The following is a 26539-nucleotide window of genomic DNA, read 5'->3' on the forward strand; positions in this document are numbered from 1 at the left end:
ACAGTTTCTATCAAACATTTTAACTAACAGAAAAGAAAGAGTCTCTGAAGACTATTTGTACCTCAACTGTACACGCCTGCCAAATAAGGCCAAAAGGATAAGCTACCGGTAAGTAAACCTATAGAAAAGAAGTTGTACTTTAATTAGTTTCTAAAGTGTCCTCATGGAACAAATGAAGCCTTGGCATCAGAGAGTCTGTCTCTCCATTGAGTTTTCTGGCTATTTACTCCTGGGCTTAATTTATCGTATGAGAGAAACTGTAGAGCATTTGATTCATTTGTGCAATCTTGTACATTGAGTTTTACAGACTGATTTTGCAAACTAGATCAGTCTATCTGTTGCATGTGCAGCTTATTCACAGCTCTTTAATTCTTAAATACCTATTTGATTTTAATTCAGATGGCCTCACATAACAGTGAATATGCATGGCTTCCCTTTAAGACTGAGATTCCAATTCTCAAAAGAGTCCTGAACTAGAACTATGAACTACATGTATCTATAATTACGTGTATATAATATTTATGAACAATAAAACTATGATCCAAGGCAGGTATGGAAGGCAGGATTTTATTATGGTCAAGTAGCACAAAAATAGTACTTTATCCTAGAAAGAACAACAATCGTTGATCTGAATTTCACAACCAAAATGAAATCAGGATGTCAGTAGCAGGTAGTACTAAGCCTTTCTGTTTTTTGCAGATGGTAGTATGGATTCCTGGAGGTGGATTAGTTCTGGAAGCAGCTTCAATGTATGATGCATCAGCAATAGCAGCCTTTGAAAATGATGTGTTTATAACAATTCAGTACAGACTGGGTGCCCTTGCATATTTTAGGTAGGACATGAAGCCTTCAAGTAACTCATATGTGGAAGGAGCAAGTCATGGGCACAGAGAATTTTTTTAAACAGACCATCTAGGATTTCCTTTACCCAGAAAAGCTTATTTCAGGCTTATGATTATCATAAATGTTATGGTAGTCTAAGAGGGATATTATAGTCCAGAAATTGTGCAAGACAAGGATTTCTTAGAGTGATCTCTTTTATTGGACCAGCTATGTAGTTGGGATAAAGTTAGACAAGCTTTCAAAGGAGGGATTTGTGAAAGGTGACTGGGGTGCTGCTTCCCCACAACCAGAGGCTGGGCAAGTGGCAGCAGCCGGCAGCCCAGCGGCAGCAGGCAGAGCCTGCTGCAGGTCCCCCGGGAGCAGAGACCACTGGTGTGCCACCAGCAGCATGCAGCCGGGGAGCAGTGCCTCGTTCTGTCCCTGCCACTGCCACAGGTGGGATCCAGTGTCACTGTGAGAGAAAGAGAGAGAGATCCGAAGGGGATCTATGCCTCCACCCCCACATTGTTTTAACTAACAGCAAGGGGTTGACAATCACTGGTTTATTTCAGAACTTTAAAACCAATCAGTGTCTTTGACCCTTCACCTGTATGCCAACTCGAGGACAAACCCAGGGGCATGGAGGTCTGAGTAAGCACCCCATACCAGGAACCAAGTGGCCAAGGGCGAACCTATAACCGTAGCTGGCACTACCCCAAGTGAGGGGTGCTGTTGGACTGCCCCCATCCCGCTCCTGCTACAAGCCTCCATATCTCTATAGTCGCTCAAGTTCCAGGACACTATCTGAAGAGATCTGCTGGACCCCAGGCCCTTCAGTCTCAGCCCGGGGTCTTTCACTAACAGGATCCAGGCTAACTGCCCACAATCCCCAGGAGTCCATTCTCCACAATAAAAAGAAAGCATGGGCAGGATGTCTGGCTCTCCCCATGTCCCGGTGTGTGTCTCTCCATCTCCACCCTGGACTTCCCTCTACTGATTTCCTCTTCTCTGTCATTGCAGTTTTCCCAGGGACTCGGCCAATCTGCAGAGACGTCCTCCAACCCCATGACATCCCAGTTCCTACAGGTGAGCTCAGTATGGTTAGGTCAGGTGCGTTCTCACCAGCGCTGGGGGCTGAGAGTCCTTGCATTCTCCAAGCCCATGCTGGAGGCTTCCCCGCCGGTCGCAGCATGCAGTTCCTCCTCTGTTCGGGTCCATCTGGCGGCAGTGACAGAATCAGCATCAAAGCGCAGAATTTCTCTGTGGTGCTGGAAGCTGCTGAGAGTGATACTCACTGCCAGCCTGGGGAGGAGAAGGGCACGAGCAGGTTTATTTCCCTTTCTCCCTCTCTCCCCTGTGCAGTCTTCATTAGCCCTTGGCATTTTATTATGCTTTTTATGTATTTTTCTGAAAAGCAGGTCGAGGACAGTCTATGTTTAAAATTAGTTAATTTAATAATGCAACCCACCCCGCCTTGCATGGATCATGGGGCACATGCCCCTCCCCCCATGCCCCCCTCCCCAAGGTGCAAGGAGCCACCTCCCTCCCCCCCCCAATGAGCCATGGCTCTGGCCCCCCACTCTTCCACACTGCCTGGGCAACTCCTGCCCCTGCCCCCTCCCTCACCATGGGGAACATCAATCTCCCTGCTACACACTTCTTCCCTCCCCCCTCCCCTTCTACCACACGAGACTTACCAACTGGAGGCAGCTCTTCTCGCTGCTGGCTCCACTCTTCACTTCCTGAGTGTGGTGCTGCGGCTGCACTCAGCATGGGAATTTATCAGCCAAATTATCAGCCCCATCAGGTTAATATCTGATACGGACAGTTTTCTTTATATTGGTACCAAACTGATATTGGACTGATGTATCGGTGCACCTCTAGTGACAACGATACACAGATTCCAATTCAAGCACTCATACAGGGCACCTATACACATGCTGGACATCTGCTCCGACAGTTTCTAATTAGCACATATCAGAGCAGACTTGATTAATCAGTTATCATGCTCCAGCAGTCTCTATGTCTTGTATATTCAGTGTCCCTACACTTCAAAATGTCAGCAGGGGCACTTAAAGCACCCCCACCACCATTTTGAAGCACAGGAGGCTGAATGATCACCTCTTGGCGAAACTGGCCAATTGTGGCTTTGGGTCCACCACGATCCGCTGGCTGGGAATTGGCTCTGTGGTCAGACCCAGAGGGTAGTAACTGGCTGAAGTCAATCATCATGGTGTCCTGTGACCAGTGGGGTCCCCCAAGGCTCTGTTCTTGGACCCACATTGTTCAACATCTTCATTAATGATGTGGACAGTGGAGTCAGAAGTGGACTGGCCAAGTTCGCCGATGACACCAAACTTTGGGGCAAAGCATCCACGCCAGAAGACAGGCGGGTGATCCAGGCTGACCTGGACAGGCTCAGCAAATGGGTGGAGGAGAACCTGATGGTGTTTAACACCGAAAAATGCAAGGTTCTCCACCTTGGAAAGAAAAATCTGCAGCATCCTTATAGGCTCAGCAGTGCTACACTGGCTAGCACTATGGAAGAAAGAGACTTGGGGGTCATCATTGACCACAAGATGAACATGAGCCTGCAATGCGATGCTGCGGCTAGTAAAGCAACCAAAATACTGGCTTGCATCCATAAATGCGTCTCAAGCAAATCCCGGGAAGTCATTCTCCCCTTGTACTCGGCCTTGGTGAGGCCGCAGCTGGAGTACTGCGTCCAGTTTTGGGCCCCACAATTCAAAAAGGATGTGGAGAAGCTTGAGAGAGTGCAGAGGAGAGCCACGTGCATGATCAGAGGTCTGGAAAACAGATCTTACGACAACAGGCTGAGAGCCATGGGGCTCTTTAGCCTGGAAAAGCACAGGCTCAGGGGTGATCTGATGGCCACCTATAAGTTTATCAGGGGTGACCACCAGAATCTGGGGGAATGTTTGTTCACCAGAGCGCCCCAAGGGATGATGAGGTTGAATGGTCATAAACTACTACAAGACCGTTTCAGGCTGGACATAAGGAAGAATTTCTTTATTGTCCGAGCCCCCAAGGTCGGGAACAGCCTGCCATTGGAAGTGGTTCAAGCATCTATACTGAAACCTTCAAGAGTAAATTGGATGCTTATCTTGCTGAGATCCTATGACCCCAGCTGACTTCCTGCCCATGGGGCAGGGGGCTGGACTTGAAGGTTTTCCAAGGTTCCTTCCAGCCCTAATGTCTATGAAATCTATGAAAATCTATGAATACACACGATGCTGTGTGCACTTTAATTAGAATGGCTCTTGGAACTGCTATAATTAAAGTGCCTGCCCGCCTCCTCCACCCTGGAGCATGTGTAAAGATGCCCACAGAGGTTAGTGCAGCTTTCAATAAAAGAGACCCTTGCTTTGGACTAGATGTAGCTTTAGAAAATATTGAAGAAGGTCCATGTTAGCCAGTAATTGATTTTCCAGCCATGCCCATTGGAATAAAACCAGAACATTCAGGCAGGTATAAAACATAGAAGAAAGTAAATGAAAGATTTCATTAACATTCGAAGTGTGAATTCCATCTAGAAGTTGTTGCTAAATGGAAGGATAGCTGCAGTCCTGTAAAACAAGGGGCGTTATGTCTCAACTTGACAGTCAAAATAATTATTTTGAAACCGTGCTTTATTTTGCGCTTGCCAGGGTATATCTTTGAGGGGAAATGATAAGGGAATAGATTCCACAAATCAAGGCAGTTTGCAGGAATTGATGAAACTGTGTAGTACATATAATGAACGGATTCAACGAACTACAGTTAACGGAGAGAAGTACTTCAGCTACCTACGCAGCTCAAGTCAGAATTAATTAATGGAAATTATGGCTTCACAAGTGCTAGATTCAACTGTACCTGAAGTCAAAGAAGCTGGAGTGTTTTCCATCATTGCAAATGAAACAATGGATCTGTCAAAGCATGAAGAAGTTGTTCTTATAGTGCATTACGTAAGCCAACCTTTTGACATACAAGAGTAGTTTACTGGCTTCTACAGATGGTGCTTCACTTGCCACACTGATCAAGAGTACATTATAACCTTGGGACTTGATGTTTCAGCTCTAAGAGGTCAATGCTATAAATGGAGCCACTAGCATGAGAAACCTTATAAAGGTGTGGGCATGGTGATACTTAGCAAAAATCCTCTGGCTTACTAAGTTTACTGCTATGTTCATATATCAAATCTGTGCATAGTGGACAGTTTCCTGCGATCCAGTTGTCTGAAATGCTTCCAGAAGTCTCCAGGCTGTACAGCCTTTCATTGGCATAAACTCAGAGAGACATGCTGTCTTTGTAAAAACTACATCAGAATTATTTTTTCTGGGGATCCAACTACTCTTAAATCACTCAGTGACACTCAATGGAACTGTCAAGTTGAAGCTATCAAAGTTGTTTTGGAAAATTTTGATTAAATAATTCAAGCTCTGGACAAAATTGCACATGGGGGTTCAAAAGCTGGAACTGAAGCTTTTGCACTTCTCAGAAATATGCAAGACTTCAGCTTTCTGTGCTGCATGGTTTTTATGCATGGGAGTGCTAATGCCAACAAATAACCTTTCCAAACTTCTTCAGTCAAAAGACTATGTATCATACAGCAATGGTGATGGCTAAATCCACAGTGTTCATACTAAAGGAAATGAGAGGTGATGATTTTGCATCCAAAACCTTTTATCACATTAATGAACTGTGAGAGAAAAACAGCTATCCTGGCCCTTTTGTGCCTCACAAGCAGGTTATTCCCACAAAACTGGGAAGAGGGGGAAAGTCCTTCTCTGACCAGCCGAGGACTACTATAAGGAATGAAATATTGTACAGCACTCTGGATACTCCTATTAAGGAGGTAAAAGACTACTTTTACAAAGCCATCATCCTTCCGACCCTCCTTTTATGGCTGCAAAACCTAGACCGTCTACCAGTGTCATACCAAGAAATTAAACCACTTCCACCTGTGCTGCCTGCGAAAGATATTAAAAATCAAATGGCAGGACAAACTCTGAACGCTGAGGTGCTCAGAAGATCAACTCTCCCCAGTATCTACACTGGCACAGCTAAGATGGGCTGGCCATCTTTCACGAATGCCCAACACTTGCCTGCTGAAGAAAAGCTTCTACGGCGAACTGTCAAATGGAGTACGCTTTCGTGGCGCATCAAAGAAGCGGTACAAGGACACACTAAAGATGTCCCTAAAGAGTTTCGGCATCAAGCCAGTCATGGGAGCAAATCGCTCATGACCGTCCATCCTGGAAGTCGTCGATCCAGAGCGGAGCACTGGCCTTCGAGTAGTGGAGCACAGCAGAGGCAGCGAGGACCCCAGGCCCTTCAGTCTCAGCCCAAGGGTCCTTCACTAGCAGCGAGGAAGCGCATGGCCAGGAAAACAAACCTCTAATGTCCAGTCCTCACTGCTCTCCTGCCTCTGCTGCAGCAGATTGTTCAGAGCAAATAAGGCTTATAAGTCACCTGCGTACCCACACGACCTAGCCTCTCTCTTTCCTCTCTCTTCTTTCTCCTTTTTCCTCACTTTCTCTTTTCTCCCTCCCTTTTTCTTTCCCACTTCCTTTCTCTCTTCTCCCCCCGCCACCCTGCTGGATGCAGTCATCTTCCCTTGTGAAGGACAAACAACATTTCCACCCCTTACAGTATCTATCAGTCAAGACAATCTGAACTCTGAAATCAACATTTTTTCCCAAATGTTCAAAGATGGCAATGCTGACAAGAGCAATGAGGAAGAGGAGCCCACCCAGCTTGAAAGGACTGCGACTCTTGTGTGAAATGACATTGCGTGATACCCTTCCAAATCTGTCAAAACTCAATGTGCTTTACTTAACTATCCCAGTGCCTATAGCGTCGGCTGAGAGAAGTTTGACTTCCTTGAGGCACCTGAAAACTTACCTGAGGACAACAATGAAAGTTGCTCGTGTTTCTAACCTGGCAATACTACAGATCGTATGAGAACAGGCTGTTAACATACTGGATGTTATTCCATGGTTCGCAGTCAGAAAGGACTGACACCTTCACTTCTTTTGACAAGGTAAGGTCATGATTTTTTACAGCATTTACATTTGTTGTTGCCTAACTGTTAGTCGTCATAAAAGTATGGTTGTGCACAGATAGAAAATCAGGAGAATGGTCCTGCTGTGAATGTAACCATTAACTTTCGTGTTAAAAATGTTAATGCATTCATGCATCATATGAGCACAACTTTCTTTGTGTGCAGCTCTCTTTTAGAACAGTCTCCATCTGCTGTTACACAGTAGCATAAAATGTGACATCGCATAAGCTCTAGAAATTAAAACTCCTTTGTCTCTTGAGTACCAGCCCTGAACCCTGCGGCACACCACCAAAACGTTTAAATTGTCCCCTTCCCCCACCACTAACAAGAGTTATAAGTCACCTACATCCCCTACAATGGCTGCAGAGGTGACAGCTTCCTTCCCTGCCTGCAGAGCTTTCCCTGATCCCCAGGCTTTCTCTCCTTCAACCTAGATACCTGTGTCTCCCCCTGTTTTCCCTATGTGCCTTCACATCAACAGTGAGAAATACTTGGGTCTTGTTCCCATTCCCCTTCCTGTACATATAGCAGCAGCCTCTGCTTCTGAGCTCCCACCCATCAAACTCTGTGTCCGGTCCACCCATAACAAGCAAAAATTAGTGTAGGCTAATGGAGGAGTTATAGGTTACAGCCCTGCTTTCAGGAAGGTTTCTGTGTGATGTAAAATGCATAAAAAATTTCAGAAGCAAAATTTAGAGCTGAGGTTTTACACTTTCTGGTGTAGGCTCTGAAGCCTTGATAACATGGATAGGCTCCTTTCTTTGGCCCACTGACTTGTGCATATTTAGCTGCACATAGCATAATTTCACCAGGGGAGGTAGAAGGTACCTGAATGGCCCAGTGCCCTTAGGAAGTGAGAGATGAAGGTCTGAACCTCCTCTAGCTAAGGAGGACATTAATCAAGTAGGAGCTGTGATCGCCATGTGTAGGGAGCACAAACCTGTTGAGGTTTCATAGGTGTCCTCTGAGTCTGTCCAGCGGCTCTTGCCCCTCAGGGAATATTGGCAGAGAAATGCCAGTTTCTAAATCCTTACCATGTTTGACATGAATTATGTGCCAAGCTGCTCAGACTGCAGTTCTTGCAAAACTCTAGTGTCTAGAGACTGCTAAAGTCAAACAAGGAAGCACCTTCAAAGTGACCTGGCTGCTGAGTGTGTGCGTTAAGATTGCAGTTTAGGATCTGGATGCCTTAATTCTACCTAAGTCTGGCCTTAGGTGCTTTATCAGAGCTTTGGTCTGGTTTGTCAAGTCAATCTGCCTCCTGTTAAGAATCTGACTAGAAGAGAAGCTTGGTTCTGATGTCAAATACAATTAAAACCAACACACCCCACTCAGTCTCAGAAACATTTGCATACATGCACACGCATGCTGGGAGTTTCGGTTCCACAAGTATCAGATAACCCCATGTCAATGCAGAGATTGTACAGGTCTTCCATACCTACACCTCTGAATTATTTGGTCTTACTAACCCATTGTCTCTGTGCTCTATTTACAGTCAAAGCAATTTCCGTCTTTTCTCCCTTATTTATACCAAAGTAAATGAGATCATGAAAATGACAGAAGCAGGTTAAGCAATCTTCATGTTCACTTGGAATAGAGCAGTGCTCAGTTAGGGGTATTCAGAATCATTTATCTGTTTCAGAGATTATATTCATTTTCCTGCAGCAGAGGCTTAACTATCAGGGTCTGCAGTGTACCAGGGTAGCAAGGGTGTGACAGGGGCTGGGGGGGCTGCAGCAGTAGTGGTGCCTGGGCTGACACTAACAGGGGAGCTGTTTTTGAGCTCCCCACAAGTGGGCACCCAGGACAGGTGCTCCTGTTGGCCACCTCTCATTATGCTACTGTTCCACAGGAACTGCCAGCCTGGCTCTAAACATGACTTGAAATATTTTGAGATTGTCAAAATTATTTTCCCTAGAAATGAGGAGAATGATACCTGCCTGAAAAAATATTTACTCAAATTATCTCAGTGGAATGTTCTTCGGTCTGAAAATTTCTGACCAACTGTAGTGTTTATGTCAAACCACCCAAAATCTGCATTTATGCAGCTTTTACAGGCTTAAGTGGTCCAGGCAGCCTGTGGAACGTCAGGTGACATGATGCACTCTTCCTAAGCCCCCTGTACTATGTAGTTTAATTAATTATGGGGCAAGTTCCAACTTGACTCTCAAAGGAATTGGTGCCACTATTTCAGGAGTGCTTTTTAAATGGTAACGGATCCTGATTTCAATGCACTTCAATCAGCAAATAACTTATGTCCTCAATTGTATGTGTTCCCGGATGTTTGTCTTGCATAACATCTACATGTTACTGAGTATTTAAAGGAAGGAACTTGAGCAGCAACTATCTGACACACCTGCAAAATGTCAGGTGGGGAGAATGCTTTGCTGCTGTCCCTTGTTCTCACAGCTTGCTTCACGGCTCTTACAGCTAATGGTAAGATTTGAAGCTTTTTTGTAGTGTGACCTTTCCTGAGACAAAAAGAACAAATGTAAAGACAATTAATTTGGAGCTTCTTTTACTTCTGTGCGTTTTAATGCTGGACCTTAACACTTGTAAACTACTTAGAAGAAAAATCCTGAAGTCTGGATATCAAACGGTTTGTGATTTCTTTTCCTTGACTTGTTTTCAGGTTTATGCCTGTTTGTGGCAACATAAGTTCTTATGATCTGTACATGTTTCCACATTAAGGGAACTTTCCACATTGGGACAGGTACCTGCTTGCTGCAGGTGAACTCTTAAGATTATAATCAATAAAGTCACTTGTTCAGTGACATAAATTCACATCTTGCAAGCAGTGAAACAGTCCCTTGTGCAAAGAGCTTGTGCTATAAGGTCTCAAGCCACCACACCCACTGCAGGTGAAGGCAGAGGTCTAACTGGTGGAGTCTGCACCCTGAAGAGCAGAAGCCTACGTGATAGGGTTTGCACAAGGAGCTGCTAGAGTGCAGGCAGGGGAGCTTGAGGCTCTGGCCATGCAGAATGGAGTGGAACAAGGACAGAGGACTGCCTTGAGGGCAGGTGTCACTGTCAGCTGCCATGTTAATTCTCCCTGGGCTCCACAACCAGTGCAGTTTTATATGGTGAGTGACCAAGCAAAGCCCTTAATTTGGAGGTGACTCCAGGGTCAAAAGTAACCTGACTGTCAGCAGCACCACCTCCCATCAGAGTCTCCATGTTTTCCGTTTCGGTGGAACCTCAAGCCCCCATTTCTAATCCAGCACTCCCTTTACTGGGTGCCTGGGGTCATGCCCCTTTAGTTACTCTACTGGCTAAAGACAACAGTCCTTACTCAGCGGGTCTGGATCATTCATCAGGGCTCGTAAAGAGCACAGAAAAGTCTCACCTTTTCCCAAAGGCAGCCAGAATGCAAGAGCCTAAGGCTAGAGCAGTGTACGTTACAGTAAGCATCATCTTGCTGAGCTATTTAACACAACTGGGATTAAACTGTGCTGAGACAGTTCCCTGGCATAATTGTAATAGTGGCCATGGCACAGTCGGTGTCATAGTGGGGGGATGTTAGGCATTAATTTGACCCCATAAACAACAGCTAAAAGTAGAATTATTTGCTATCTGTGCGTTATAGCACTTTGTGCCTGAAAGCTTGCCCAGTGTCTCTCCCAGCTACACAGTTGGTCTACTTAAGGATAGTATAGAATTAAGTAACAATGGGCAGAGCCTCAGTCATTCTCTCTTTACCTTTGGAGGTTGGAAAGAGAAATCAAATCCCTGAAAGCATGTTCATGCTTCACGTATGGTTCAAGGTAGGAGGTAAGTCTGGAAATGTCTTATTTTATGGATCTACTCAGAGTCCAAGCAAAATGTAGTACTCTTATAACAATAATTGATCTTGTCAGTGTTTAAATCAACTAGGCTGGCATCTCAGGAGAACCCTATGGAGTTTGTGCTATCAAACTCAAAACCAAGTTCAATTTTAGCCTCTCATCCAAAGGCCAACCTAAATTAAGTCTAGATCCTAACATTCCCAGCTTAGTCAAAAAGTATGCAAATACTCATACTATCTAAGTAGACAAACAAAAAAATCCTGCCTTAAACTAGACTCTGAGGACTGAGTTTAAATAGGTGTAAGAAAGGATGTTGATTGAGTTATGGCACACCCAAGGTTGCTAAGGGTTAACTTTTATGATTGGTCTTCAATATGAAGTCCTGATCATACTGAACTCAAGAGTCAAACTCCAAGTGACTTTGTGGGGAACAAGGGAAAGCAGGATATCACCCATGATAATAGTAATTAAAGAGACATTCTCATTTTATAAATAGGATTCATACCTAATTCATAATGCAGAGTATTTGTCACATGGTGATTGATCTGGCTGCAAGGTTTTCCCTAGAAATTCTCCAATTTGTTAAAGTGTTGAGAAGATCAGACTCTTACCATTTTTAACTTGAGGAAATGCACCAAATCGGGGTAATGTAGGTAGTCCCAATTAGGAGGCAAAATAGTTGATGGAGTCAGAAATAGCCCTGTGGAAATCTTGTTTACTTGCATAGAATGCGCAGTGCATCATATCTCTGAGAACAAGTTGAATAAGAAAGTTCCTTGCTCTGAAACCCAGGCCAAAAATCCTTACCTAATGCTGTGCCCTGTGTTTGCCGAAGCTGTCTGTGGTGCCTCCCTTGCATCAGTCACATACCCTCCTCTTCCACCACCAAGCAAAGTCTCTCCAGCAACAGAGGCCCAGTTCCAGAGTGGACTTGCATTGCATATACCTTTATTATGCACAGGGACATTTTCTTTGTTTTTGCTTTGGAGGCCATTAGAACTTCCTGAAGGAGTTTAACTTTTCCTTTTACACGTATTTTCAATGAATGGTAAGTACCTCTTCCAGGGTTAAAGATGCACTGCCTAATATACAAAAATACTTTGAAAGCCATATGTTTTGTTACTGTCTTCCACCACTTATTAGCTAAATGCTACATTGTGGGCCTTAATCAAACAAATTCATGATCTTTTGTTTAGATAGACCGTTAGTAAACTTCAGATAGAGACTTCTAATAAATATGACCAGAGGTAGGGTTGAAAGTAGGGCATTGTGAAACAGCATCATTTCATTTCAACTTCCATTTCACCGTTTTGAAGGGACAGTGTTTCGTTTCATCATTTCATTTCAAAGCACTGTTATGTTTCATTTCGTCGAACTGTTTCTCTGTTTCAACATGTTTCAATGTTTCGCCCATAAGCTATAATGGGCAATCATGAAAATGCCTATAACTTTGTCATTTCTTGCCTGATTCAGATGATTGCAGGGATGGTAGCCCCTTCTGAAGGCATGAAGCCTGCCAAGTTTCAAGGAGATAGGTGCAGGGGTTTCTGGAAAACTGCACCTCAAACTGCTGACAAGCAAAACTTGTATCACTTGCTGTCATTCCGCATGCAGATCTGGAGGCCCGTGCCCCCAGGAGGGCTTCAGAGCTGTGCTAGACTCCTCCCAGGGGTACATGCCCCTAGGTCTGCGCATGGGATTACAGCGGGCTGCCGCTGCCGGCTGGGACCAGTGCTGAATGCTGGGGAACCGAGCACCAGGAAGCCTGGTGCTGCTGCTGGCCCCAGCTGGCAGCATGCTGTCATCCCACATGTGGAAGTGGGGGCCTGCGCAGATCTGGGGGCCCGCACTGCAGCAAACCCAGCTTCGAAACGCAAAACATTTTGAAACTTTTGAAATGTTTCGAGTGGCATCATTTTGTATCAAAGTTATTTTGAAACCTTTTGTTTCATTTCAATTTCGCTGTTTCGAGCGTAAAACTCATCAAAACAGCTTTGAAACAAAACACCCATTGAAATTTCGCACAGCCCTAGTTGAAAGGGGTGGGAAAAATTAATTAGGTGTCAATATTTACAGAATTCTTCTGTAGGAGAGGAGAAATGTTTAAAATGCATGAAAAGTCTTAGAGACTTCTTGTACCCTTTTGAACATAGCACTGTATAACCTGATTTTGTGCATGTGGTTCACAGGACAATGTGTAACACAACCAGAAGTGGATACCAAATATGGGAAACTCCGTGGGAAGCAAATCCAAGTAGAAGCAGCTGGAGCTGGGAAACGTGTCAATGTTTTCCTGGGAATTCCTTTTGCAAAGCCACCCATTGGCCCCTTGAGGTTTCGCCCACCGCAGCCACCTAAGCCATGGCAGGATGTCCGAGACGCAACTTCCTACCCTCCTATGTAAGACACTGACATGGCATTTGGATGGCTGAGTTAAATTAATATTAAAATCTAGGTGAAACCCACAGGCCTAATGCTTGGGGCAGTTGAAATCTTGGTAAATTAGCTCTTCTGAAGGCATTGAACTGGGATGGGTTACTGCCAGCAGAGTGTTTAGAATTGGGTGAATTTTGCAGGTGATTCCTGGGAAACTTAAGCGGCTTGAGCAATGACACTTAGAATATGTGAGAAGCATATAGCTCAGGAGCAGATCTGACCAGGAGCTAAGAAAATGCTTGGAGGAACAAAATGCCACGCAAGTCACTCAACCAGTACTATAGTTGTAGCCAATTCCATTCTATACAAACAGTCTGACTGCAGGATCATTGTAATATCTGTCTTCTATGAGTACCTAACACCATCATGAACAGCTGATCTTTCATTTTCCCTGAATGAAACTAGGTGGAAGGAGACTTGTTTGTCTTAGCTGGGTGCATCTACACAAAACGTTTACTGCACAATTGACTATCTGCTCAGTAAATGTCCCAGTATCTACACATGTGCCCTCCTTAGGGCACGTGTAGATGTGGCCCCAGCTGGCTGGGGCACAGGGTTTCTCAGCACAGGGCTAGCTAGTAAGCAGCCCCTGTGCTGAGGCACGCTGCACCCCAGGCAGCCACATGGCAACGTATGAGATGCAGAGAGCAGCTGCTTCCCCTGTCTCCATGTGCTGTGTGGGGCTAGCTAAGGCACAGGGTTTCTCAGTGCAGGGCTAACCCCATGCTGAGAAACCCTGTGCCCCAGCCAGCCAGGGCAGAATCTACATATGCACTGCTGAGCACAAAAAAGCTCTGGAGCAATAAGCTCCAGAGTTTATCCATGCTCATTAATCACACATGTAGATGCACCTGCTTTGTCTTAGTTTGCAAGCAAATTGCTGTGATGTTTAGAGAGATGAAAACATTGAGCCTTCATTTCCTTGTGTCCTGCTGGAAACTGGCCATTGTCTGTGTGGCTCCTCCTCAGTGGATGCTTGATCAGCAGATATGTGGGGAAAAATGTTTTTATATTAATGAAGGAAAATAATTGTAAGTTATCTGTTACTAACAAATCTGGGAACCTATCAGAGGAGGGAAGGATTTGTGAACAAACATCTGAGGATTGTTGTTATTGTATTTGTACTGATCATTTGAAAAATATATATTTTTTAAATTATTAAGGTGTCTGCAAGACAAGGAGACTGGACAGCTTCTATCAGACACACTCACTAACAGAAAAGAAAAAGTCTCTTTACAAATATCTGAAGATTGCTTGTACTTGAACGTGTATGTACCTGCTGATTCAAAGAAACAGGAGAAGCTACCAGTAAGTAAACTCACCTAATCTCCATTGTGACCTGATACAGCTAGTTAAACCATAGGTTCCAAGAGTGCCTCTCTCATTGAGTTTGGTGCTCGCTTACTCTAGGACTCTATTCGGTCAAATAAGTGAAAAGTTTTAGAGGCTACTTTTCTGTTTCCCTGGTTGTATAGTCAGTCTTACATCTGTGTGACCCACAGAACAAATTAAGCCTTGAAATAGTGTGTACAGAAGTGCTCCATGCATGTTTTACAGTGCTGTAATTTAGAGCACTTTTTATAGCACTATAAAGTTACAATGCTCTTAAACATAACAGAAGTCCTTGTGGGGTGGGAGCGGCCTCTGAGCCTCCTGCATTTTCCAGACTAGGAGGCAGGGGATGCTCCACAACCTCTTGGAGCTTCTCCACTAGTGAGAAATTTGACCAGAGTAAAGAAGTTATTTAAAGTGTTCTAGGTTGCTACAGTGCTTCAAATTTAATACCTCATTTAACAAGGGCTAACTGCAAGCGCTATACCCATTTTTAAAGTGCTGTTAACCTGTGCACTTCTGTTAGGTCATGGCAATAAAGTGCTTTAAGTGGAAAAAAGCAACTTCTGTACACACCCATAATTGAATGCATCACCCCTTGAGTTCAGTGCCAATTTGCTCCAGAGCTTACTTTGACTGAGCAAGAGAAGCTTCACAGCACTTGACTACTGTATGCATACTTGCAAATGCAGCTAAACAGGCTCTACCTGTTTAGATTATTAAACTTCGCTGAGATTTGCCCGACATGCAACCCTCTGATATATTACAGTATTGGTATATTAAAGTAACAGGTAACTCAACTCTTTTTTTTTTTTCCTCCTTCAGGTTTTAGTTTGGCTTCCTGGAGGAGGGTTAGTGTTGGGTGCGGCTTCAACATATGATGGCTCAGCATTAGCAGCCTTTGAAAACGTGATGTTTGTAACACCTCAGTACCGAGTAGGCATCCCTGGATTTTTTACGTAAGACACTGTATCCTAATTTTTTCCAAAGCACTTCCAGAAGTGTATATGTCTAAGGAAATGGATTCACAAAGGATTGCCATGTAAAATTTGAGTAGCTAAACATCTATTTGATTTATGCAAGTTTTTGAATAATTTTAGAAAGTTAAATCACTTTCAAACTATGCCCTTAATTGGTTCTTACATTTATCTTAAGATGTTCTTGAAATGGACCCATTTCTTTCTGCCTCGTTTAAAATGGCTTTTTGGACATTGGGCACATCTACACAAGATGTTTACTGTGGACCTGCCTAACTAGCTCCACAGTAAAGTCTCTGCGTCTGTTTGCAGCTCTATAAGGCTGCGTTAAACTAATAAACTTCACCACAGGATAGTAAATACAAGTACTATCCTACTGCAGAGTTATTTACTGCACAGCAATACACATGTAGATGCTGGTGGGGCTGGCTGGGGCACAAGGGTGCTTCAGTGCAGAGGCTGCCTGCCAGTTAGCCCCACATTGAAGCACCCTCATGCCCCAGCCAACCCCTCCACAGCATGTTGAGCTAGGTGGCACCCATCTGAACATGCTCCAGCCCCACGCATACATGTAAATGCGGCACCTGGGAGCAATAAACTCCGGTGCAATATGCACCGGAGTTTATTGCTTCAAATTAATTGCATATGTACATACACCCACTGAAACTTATCACCAGATATTTATTTACCTTTACATTTCATTCTTATACCAAGAACTTGTATACATGCATTCATTCAGTTTTTATCACGTACTATTTTAATCACAGGATAATACAAATTTAAGACACCGTCACTCACACAGACTCATCCTCCTTCCACCCCCACAAATAGGCAGTTATCAATATTTTACAATTGTTACAGAAGGGGGAGTATGGTGGGTCTGAATGCAGAGCAAAATAAAATAACATCCTCAAAGAGTGTGAGAAGACTGTTTAGCTGCATGCTACTTAGCTGGTGCCAACAACATAGGCAAGTAGTGCTTGAACATAAGAACATTGACCCTATTCCTCTTGAGCTCTCAAGAGTTCAGAGGTCGGTGTCCTATTCTGACACCGCCAAGAGTTCCATTTTCAGCCTCTTGCTCCCACCGCAGCTTAGATACGTTCCTTCGGTGTTTCATGTAACCAAATATCTGAAACTCCACCAAGAGCTACCCATGTCCCATATATGTCCTCTTGTTTCAGCACTGGTGATGAACACGCCCGTGGTAACTGGGGTTACTTGGATCAAGTGGCAGCTCTGATTTGGATTCAGGAAAATATTGCATTTTTTGGAGGAGATCCAGGGTCCGTCACCATATCTGGACAGTCTGCAGGAGGATTGAGTGCTTCGGCCCTTGTAGGTTTACAGTGATCATTAACTTTAATTAACTTTAAAATATCCTAATCAGATGGGAACAAGTGTATGTTACCTTCAACTAGGGACAGTTTGATACCAAAAAAGAGATCCTAATTGATGAAAATCTTCTGTTTAATTTAATACCTTGATGACTGAGTCATCTTCCACTGAGTATGGAGTTCTTTCAAACAGTTGAGACAAGAATAATATTGCAGCCCCCAATCAAAATTCACACCTGTGTGGATGTTGCCTAGGTTAGGTCTTGTGCCTCATTTCAGATCTCTAGTAAATGTCACTTGCATATGCCATCAGCATAGCAGCCATGGGAACAACACAAAGTGATGATTAACCAGGCCTGGATTTGGGAATCCACCACATAAACCAACTTTCTGAAAAGCATGTCCTTTTTTTCTGGACCGAGAAGGTATGCTTCACCAAATATTTTAAGAGGTCTGAAACTTAGCGTGCATTTACGGACCATTTGACATGGTCTTACAATATTTATTTTCAAAAGTGAAATAAATTCAACTCAAAGGTCCTTCCTTCCAAGCCCAACAGCCTATTGCACTAAGGCAGTGGTTCTCAGCCAGGGTGTTGTAAGGAATTGCCGGGGTGCCATGCCGCCACCACCACTGCAGGGTGAACCCGCCCTGCGCAGCCAGGTTTCAGGAGGTGCGTCAGAGCCGAACCAGTGGGAGTTGCAGCAGAAGTGGCACACCTGCCTGTGTGATGTAATACTGGTGGGCCTGACTTTCTGCTGCCGCCATTTCCCAATGTGGCTCTGCAGGAGGTGCGCAGTGCAGTTCTACCTGGTTGTAGTGGCAGTGGTTGTGCCTCAGCACACCCTTGGCTTGCCCCCTTCCCGCTCCTGGGGTTCGTGTGTCCTCTTTTCCACCCCTTGCCCTTCCCACCCCCTCCCCACTCCCCATGTACTGCATGTGTAGCCTTGCACCTTGTCTCTACTGATCTGGGTTCCCTAGGCTCTGTCTGTTACAGCCCCAGGGCTGGAGCTCAGGGGATAACAGAGGGCACTTGGTCCAGTGGTTCCCAATCCCCCACAAGTGACCATGAGTGACCTGGAACCATGTGTGCGGAGTCCACTGTGGCACTGGGAGCAAGCATGCATTGGGTCAGACAGAGCTAGGGGAGTACTCCCTGCCAGTGGCTTAAATGGGTGAAGTATATAATGGGTGAAGCACATGTAAGTACATAATCTATTTGGGCCATATTAATTATATTAACAAGCATATAATTATAATGTGTGTACAGGGACCCAGGAGCCTAGCATTGCCTGAGAAAGGGCAGAAACTACTGAGAGAGAGGAAGAGCTTGCGGCCAGAGGGGCTGGAGAGCTAGATAAGGGGCTGGAGCCCAAGGAGCCACACTCAGTGTGGTGTGTCTGAGCCAGAGGGGTCCAGCCAGAGTAGTGAGGCCTCATGTCCTTGGAGCACCTGAGCCTCCTTGCCTGCATACCCACTAAAAGTGAAACACCACTGTTAAAATGCAATTCATGACATGGCACTGTTGTTCAATTCCTTCTTTTCCTTTTTTCCAGGTCCTGTCTCCACTGGCAAAGGGCTTGTTTCATAAGGCCATCTCGGAAAGCGGAGTTGCATACAGTCCTTTGTTTACTGACCATCCGAGGGAACAAACTAAAGTAGATTCTTTGTGATACTTTTAAGAAGCATTCTTACAAGCTTTCTACATTTACACTGCTTTTTCAAAGACTAGAACCTGGTTTGTCCCTGGAACAACATAACTGTAGATATAAATGTCTGCATTTCTGTGCACAGTAAGAGTGTATGCTTGACACTTTAAGCACTTTTACACATGCTCTGACACATTCTGATTGGAATAGGTCAGGGCAGAATAATCAATTAATCGAGTCTGCTGGAGCGTTCTAATCAAAACTCTCCAGCATGTTGCAGCGTCTCATGTATGCAGCACCCCCACATTTCAAAATCACAGCGGGAACACTTTAATTAAATCTTGTAAAACAAGATTTAGTTAAAATGCCCCCACTGCCATTTTGAAACATGGATTGCTGAATACTGTGGGTGTTTTAATTAGAGCAGCTCCCACTGCCATTCTGAAACATGGGATGCTGACATACTGTAGGTGTTTTAATTAGAGCAGCTTTCAAAAGCCACTCTAATTAAAACACGCACACACCCCATCCCCACCTCTACTACAGAGCTCATGTACAGACACCCTTTGCCATAAGCAGTGGGAGAAAATATTACTTGGGAGAGCTGGGTGGTGTGGGACACGCCTGCCTGACTCCCGCCTCTGCCTCCTGCAGAGCTGTTTCAGGGGCCAGCATGTGCTACTGCTGTACATGCAGCAGCAAAGGAGCATGTAGCAGGGGTGCTGGATACGGTGCTGAAGCAGTACAGCTGCTGTCACAGGCCCAATTTGGCGGGGTTAAGCCCCTTAGTCCCAGCCTTCCGCTACCTATGCCCTTTGCTATCAAGGTGTTCATCTATACGTGCATTAATACTGTTGACATATTCAAACTGTTTTGGCTTAGCCTTGCTCCCACTCTTAGAAATATTTGTCTTCTGAAAATTGCTTGGGATGTCATTGGGGCAGGACAACAATTAACAATTAATTAAATTGCAACAGAAGAAATATCAGTTGCATATTAGGAAGAACTTTCTAATTATGAGGGTGGAAAAGCACTGGTACAGATTACTGAATGAGGTTGAGGAATCTCCATCCCTGAAAGTTTTAAAGTGTTGGTTAGACAAACATTTGGCTGAGATAGTTTAGACCGCGATGATCTTGCCTTGAAGAGGTGGTTGGACTATATCGGGGTGGGCAATTATTTTGGGCGGAGGGCCGCTTACTGAGTTTTGGAAACCCATCGAGGGCTGCATGACAGGCAGCCAGGGGCAGATAAATACTAATTTTCTAAATTTTTTAGGGGCCCTGCGGGCCAGATAGAACGGCCTGGCGGGCCGCATCCGGCCCATGGGCCGCATTTTGCCCCCCCAGGCTATATGGTCTCCCGAGTTCCCTTCAGCTGTATCACTTAAAAAGTTTTTGAAATGCAGGAACATCAGCTCTCTTCGCAGAAATACTCTTCTCTCTTTCTCATCTAATTATTAATGTGGCTCAAGAGATTTTGGACCTTTAAAACAATGAAATCAGTTTAAACTAGAGATCCTCTAAAATAATCATTACCCTGTCCCAAAAGCCCTAGAATAGTCCTGTCTACAGTAAAGTGCTATTTAACAGTTACTTTTTCTTACTATTGTCTACATGGTGATATTCTAAATCTGAATCCTTCTTGCAATGTCTGAGATCTTGTTAGGCCATGCACAAGGCCTGACCATCAGTTTCTATCATGTTTTTTTCCTAGACTGGCTGCACTGATGTGTTTCTGTATCTTAACTATATGAGCATAACTTGTTGCCTCCTATCACTGTTAGAGCATATAGACTTTCCACCCATATTAAAGTATAGTCCCCCAGGGAAGTAAAGAGAGCCATGAAGAGATGAGTGACTGGTTTGTTTCAACCGATTGCAGAGAATTGCTCGTGTATCTGGCTGTGAATCACCCAGTTCTGCTAAAATAGTGCACTGCCTAAGGGGAAAATCAGAAAAGGAAATAGTAAAGATTACTCTCGACCTGGTAAGTGATGCTGTATTCACTGCGTATGAAGTGACTCTTATACTTTTACTGCTATAAAATAACATTTAAAAAACTGTGGACTCTAAAATTAAAGTAAAGTAAAACCATCACATAACTCCTCTTGCTTTTTTCAGGACTTCACAACACTATACTTGAGCAATGCATCAACTCCAGAATCTAAAGAGGTGACATTTTCTTACTTTCCTCTGTGGGCTTTGAAATATTTGTGTCCTTTTGCAGAAGCATTTTCACTTCAGTCATACAGGAAAAATTCACAGTTTCTAAGGAAGAAATAAATGTGAAAAATGCCAATGCAAGACTGCAAGCCAAAGTTTAGACACATTTTGTGAAAATGCACAAAATGAAAAACAATCATTTGTACAGCTCGTAGGAGCATGCTAACCACCAGCACAATACGTTTTGGGCCAAGAGGGGCAGACATAGCACAAGAGAGAGGAAGTCCTGCATGATATGGCAGGAGAGAGATCCTGTGCATTGGGAGAACATACTGGGATTGATCAGAACTCTGTAGAAAGTACAGACTTTTTGAAAAGTACCTTTTCTGCACTGTGGTAATTTAGTTAGGGCCATTATTACATGATCGTGTCTAGTTTCTGCCATCAGTTAGTTAGCTTCCCAGTTCTTCTCTAGTTCACACATCTAAGTTAATTTTGCTCCCCATTCTGCTGATGCAAAATTAATATGAGACACGATGGAGGTTAGCTATTATTACTGTCCATACCAAGCCAAGTACACAGTCATAAGCAGTGCAGAATGTCTGCAGTAGAAATTCAGAGCAGAGCTTAAAAAAAATTGCCATCTCTGATAAGAATACTTAGAATGGAAATCTGAAAATAATTTCCAAAGACAAAAATAATTTGTAAGTAACAAAGAGTTTTGTTTTTATCCAGCATCCTGTATTCATCTACACAGTTGTGGATGGTGTTTTTTTTCCTAAAAGTCCTAAGAAGCTACTGGCTAACAAAATGATGAACACCGTCCCACGTATAATAGGAGTAACTAATGATGAACTTGGATTCCTGCTTCCTACTGTAAGATACTTATAATGATCTTTCATTCTAAATCAGTTTGTTAGCCTGTAGGAATATAGAAGATGACAGTAAACAGGTTCTTTTCCCTATGTAGCTCCTGAAATTTCCTCCTTATGTAGATGGGTTGGACAAAGAAACAGCAATTCAAGTTATAAAAGGCTTACAGTCAGTCACGGTAAGTGATTATTTCACATTAATTCATTAATGATGGGTACACTCCAACTTGCTCTCTATCTCTTCACACCAAACCCTTAATATTTAAATTGATTGTGCAGGAAAGTATTACAGGCAACTGCGCCATTAATGGAGGAAGCTATGTTCCTTTTGTGAAAGGTATATCTGGGTCTTGGCAAAAAATTCTTAATGGAGGCCACAGCATATTGACAGACAAGTCCCCAAACAAAGAGAACACACAAAAAGCTCCTAATGCCAGTAGAATTGGAAACCCCACAACATCTGCTAGAAGCTCTGCTGTTTTTCCATCCATGGCTGAGGCCAATTCATTAATAAAAGCATGATCAGCCAAATACAAGTATATCTCTGACAGCCCAGCTCCTACATGTCTATCCTGCCCAGAGATTTTAGGGAGAAGGAAGTACCAGGAAGAAGTGTAGAGGTAAAGACCCTGCAGAGGGTATTTTCTGTGGAACCGGAAGATTGTACTACCCAGAGGTGGTAACAATCTTGGCCTTTCCCCAAAGGGTATGTGGGTATATCGGGGGCTCCCAACCCGGGCAGGAGAATTTGATGGAAATGCGCAGAATTTCTGTGCTCTCACACGATTCATTTCCTCATGAGGGAGGGACCAAGCCACTGTTTGCTTGTCACCTCAACTGATTCATAAACTTAGTAGGTGTCAAAATAATGCCACGGTTGTAGTCCAGCAAACCACTCTAACTCCGATTTTGAAGTATTACCTCTAGTCTACTAAGATGAGGGATTTTCTTTCCGAGGAGCTAAGGTAGTAATTGGCAAAGCACAAATGAACCTCTTGGGTGCTGCTGTGTTGTCCAGTAAGTATCATCATCAGGAATCCTGGGTTTCTCTGATTTAAAAAAAAAAATCCCCAATTTTTGGATTAAAAAGAGTAACCCCAAATCCATGTTTCCATGATTAAAATGAAACACCACTAAAATTGGTGGTGTTTCATTTATTAATATTAGTGGTGTTTCATTGTAAATCATGGAAAAATGTGGATTTTGGGTTACTCTTTTTAATCTGAAAATTGGGGTTTTTTTTAAATCAGAGAAACCCAGGATCCCTGATCATCATTATTACAATTATCTTCATTCCTCATTCCAGAAACTGCCTCACAAACTAGTTAATCGAGTGTTTAATGAATATGTACAGAATCCAAAAGACCAAATTCAGGTACGAGATGGGATGCTAGACTTGTTAGAAGATGCAGTTTTTCTTGTTCCATCCATTGTAACAGCCAGGTATCACCGAGGTGAGTCCCCTGTTTTGTACTTATTGGGGGGAAAAGGTTAAATTGCATCCTTAATTCCATTCTGTTCAAAGCTTGACCAGGTATTAAGCTCCTGTCTGTTCCCTTCTGTCTTCCACCGATTATCTTTAATATTCTTAGCCAATATTTCCTATACAGTTTTCTGAAACACCTCAGAAAAATAAATAGCTCTGGTGCTCTCTTGCTAACCCTGAGAGTCATGTTGCCATAAAAACCTATATGTAGACTCACAATCTACATCGTTAATACTCATTTTACTTGTAATATTTTCAGTTACACTGTACTGCAAGAGACATGTGCTTTATATTTTTATCTGCGTATGGGGTACCATCTACTGTTCCTTGTAAGCTGCTCAGAGCTTTTCTGGATAGAGCAGAATATAGATCTAAATATTAAAAAAATAGTGAGTTGAGCCCTTTTCTTTTTCTACAGAACCAGGAAAATGTATAAGGGTTACGGGGCAAGGAAAAACCGAGGAGAAAAAAAACTTGGGGATTCCTTTCATTTACAACTTTTTTTTCCTGTGTTATAATCCAGTTTTGAGTTCATAAATTCTCTACTAACACCATTTATGGAAGTGCCTGAAGTGTCATAAGGCACTTTTGTAGTAGTCTTTGAAATTAAATATTTATATGAAGTCTAATTTATGATGAATAGTTCACTGGCAAATAATATGGATAGCATGAGATTAAGAGTTTATCCAAGTTAATCTTGATTTTAAATCTACTGTTTTGGGTAAAATATATTTTTTGTATTGGAACCCTTGATCTTAATTTGTTTTCAACTAGATGCTGGCAATCCAGTCTACTTTTATGAATTTCGCCATAGACCAAGTGAAGAAGCACTTATTAAACCACCTTTTGTACAAGCGGATCATGGAAGTGAACTTGGCTATGTCCTAGGAAAGCCCTTCTTAGCTGGTAATGTATCTGTGCTTGCTAGAAAATTCTTATTAAGGCCCCATCAAAGCCATTATTATTATTTGACTCTTGAAGTATAGCTTAGAAATATAAAGAATGATTTTTGGTTTTGTCTTGTAATAGTGGACTAAAATTTTTCACCAGGTACCCCATATACAGATCCAGTCTTGTAGTCCCTACTCCTGAAAAGCTCCAAGAAGTTTGCAATGGGTAGCACACGTCTTCATTTTTACTGGAATCAATTCTGCGGGAACCTACTTTTTTGTTTTGTGCTAACATGACAATTTTATATCTCACTTGCAGGTGGAGCTACAGAAGATGAGACTAAACTTAGTAGAACAATGATGAAATACTGGGCTAACTTTGCTCGCTGTGGGTGAGACTCCTACTTACTTAAGGATCATGTTACCTTTATTGCCTCAGCCTGTTAGAACTAGACCTAGTTAGTTTCTGGAGTTTACAGTACTGTTTTAAACACAAATCCTTTCTAATGTGATCAAGAGTAGACCTCCAGGTAAACAGAATGAGTTGGCTGAAGAGCCACTGCATCCATACCTTTGAAAATGGAGTAGTAGATCTGCTGTCAAATAAATATAGAAATATTAGCTGTTTCACTCTGGATCAGTTTGGCAAAGGCATGTCCTGAGGATGCCTCGGGATGCTTCTTAGGGTGATCTCCTTTATTGGACCAGTTATGTAGTTGGGATAAAGTTAGACAAGCTTACCAATGTACGACATTCTTCCTCTGGTCACTCCTGTCACCCAGCATCAGAGAACAGCTGTTGAAAGGGTAACAAACAGGATACGGCCAGATTCATAAGGACATAAGTACTGCCATTGATTGGATCAGACCATAGGTCCATCTTGCCTAGTCTTGTGTCACATGGGCAGAAAGCAGAACAGGCCAAGACCAGGGTGTTTTCCACTGTTCCTCTCACTTGTAGCCTCCAGCATTGAAGCTATAGGATACTGGTGCTCAACCTTTTTTCCCAGCGGGCTGGATGGGCAGTGCCCAGTCCACCTACAGGCTGGGTCTGGTTGGTGGGCCTAATCTCAGGGAGACCTGAAGAAGAGGGTCTTACATTTAGAAGCTTGTCTAATGCCCATGGGAGGAACAAGGGTGTAGGTTGTAGTAGTGTTGGTCTAAGGACATAGGCAGACAAGGTTCGTTGGTTGAATTTGACATCTGGAGTTGGTCTAATAAAAGATATCAGATTTACCCAAAGAATCTTGTCTGCCATGGGAGGACTAGGCACTGCCCATCAGGCCTGCCAGGGAAAAAGGTTGAGCCCTACTATGCTGAAGGCTGCAAATGAGAGGGGAAGAGTGGAACACACCCTGGTGATATGCAGTTCACTCTTTCAGCATCTGCTCTCTTCCTGTGTGACACAGGAGCCTGGGCAGGATGGACCTATAGTCTGACCCAGTCAGTGCCAACTCTTACGTTCTTATAAATCCAGTCTTACCCTGTTCACTCCCCTTTCAGCAACCGGGTGACACAGCAAAGACCTGAGGAAGAATGTCCTGAATTGGAAAGCTTGTCTAATTGCATCCCAACACAGAAGTCCAATAAAAGGGACTGCCCTAAGCAATCCTTGCCTTTGGTGTAATTTCTGGACTATCACAGCTACACCATCACTTACGTTACCAAGATTATTAGACCCTTGGTAAGTTCTAGTGACAGTGACAGACGCTGTGCCAACACAGTGCTTCATGCTATTGCTTGCAGGACTCCTAATGGACGTGGCTTGGTGAAGTGGCCAGCCTACGATAAGACCGAGCAGTACCTGGTGATAGATCTAAAGCAGAAGGTGGCAAAGAGACTGAAGGAGGATAAAGTGGCGTTCTGGACAAATCTGCTGCCTGTCGAGATGCCTCATAGCCAGAGCGAGCACGTGGCGTTGGGAGGCTGAGCGCCTCATCCCAGGAGAAATAAAGCAAGCCAGGACCTGGGCCTGGCATCAAGCACGCGTGAGCGGGGAAGGTGGATGAGGCTGAAGCTGATTCCTTATTTCTGGTTCCTTTCTCAAAGTTAATCTTTAAACAATTAAAGGTGGTTGGTCATGCATTAAGCCATGCTAAAGAGTTGAGCATACATTTTGATGAAATTCTGCTACAAAGAAGGTAAAATGATATCACACGCTGACTGCACGCTGAGATTGGGCTGGGATGACAGGGTAAAGTCCTTTTTCGGGTTGCCCCAGCCACACATCTTCCAGCGTCAGGGGAAACTTCTGAAGAAGCCCTTGACCGACCCAAAGCTTTACGCTTGCATGCCAGCCTGCGCACCGTCATGAGGAAGGGGCTGCGTTTGGGTTGCACATCCCTGCCAGGAGCGCTCTCCTGAAGAAGCTAGGCAGGACCTGCTGGCTGTCAGTCTGGGGTTTTGGGTGTCCCACCCCTAGACATGGAGCTGCACTTGAGCTGGGGTCGCTGTGCAAAACCGTGCTCAGGCCCCCAACCTTGTTCCTCCCTGGGTTGGGGCCACACCCCCCCCCGGTTTCTTCGCCCACGCAGTGGCTGTTGCGACCCCCTTGTCCGCCGTTGGGGGGGCGCTGCTGCCCCCAGCCCGGCTCGAACCCGCTGCTGCGCTGCACCCTGCATTCCAAGGTCGGCGCATGCGCTTCACCAGAGCCAGCCCGCGCGCCGCCCCCTGGGCCTGAGCAGAGGCAGCCGGAGGAAGAGGCGTTCTCTGCCCGTTTCCTCTT

The 26539-nt window shown here is 44.1% G+C and overlaps 1 protein-coding gene across 3 annotated transcripts; it reads left to right on the plus strand.

Annotated features, from left to right (window-relative positions):
- Positions 1–792: 792 nt before the first annotated feature.
- LOC149857143 (fatty acyl-CoA hydrolase precursor, medium chain-like) lies at positions 793–25914 on the plus strand. 3 transcript variants are annotated; one of them, XM_090063933.1, is made up of 16 exons: positions 793–833; positions 1843–1908; positions 6671–6865; positions 12861–13071; positions 14271–14415; positions 15265–15398; positions 16601–16754; positions 18310–18411; positions 20287–20391; positions 20526–20576; positions 21303–21443; positions 21538–21618; positions 22746–22893; positions 23700–23831; positions 24135–24207; positions 25561–25914. In XM_090063933.1, coding segments are annotated over exons 4-16 (1452 nt in total). In that variant the 5' UTR covers positions 793–833; positions 1843–1908; positions 6671–6865; positions 12861–13069; the 3' UTR covers positions 25745–25914. The 3 variants fall into 3 exon arrangements, with proteins under 3 accessions (XP_089920059.1, XP_089920058.1, XP_089920057.1); XM_090063932.1 differs by lacking the exons at positions 793–833; positions 1843–1908 and having other exon boundaries at positions 5388–6865; XM_090063931.1 differs by lacking the exons at positions 793–833; positions 1843–1908; positions 6671–6865 and adding an exon at positions 9220–9322.
- Positions 25915–26539: the final 625 nt, after the last annotated feature.

This window comes from Crocodylus siamensis, chromosome 9 (genome assembly GCF_052110815.1).
Source record: "Crocodylus siamensis isolate JL-2025a chromosome 9, ASM5211081v1, whole genome shotgun sequence".
Taxonomy (NCBI): domain Eukaryota; kingdom Metazoa; phylum Chordata; order Crocodylia; family Crocodylidae; genus Crocodylus; species Crocodylus siamensis.

Excerpts from the sequence above, each read along its gene's own strand:
- LOC149857143 (XM_090063931.1), top strand. The coding sequence starts at position 9,250 with ATGTCAGGTGGGGAGAATGCTTTGCTGCTGTCCCTTGTTCTCACAGCT. Across the intron at positions 20,577-21,302 it reads CAACTCCAGAATCTAAAGAG|CATCCTGTATTCATCTACAC; the intron begins GTGACATTTTCT and ends GTTTTTATCCAG. Across the intron at positions 22,894-23,699 it reads AACAGCCAGGTATCACCGAG|ATGCTGGCAATCCAGTCTAC; the intron begins GTGAGTCCCCTG and ends GTTTTCAACTAG.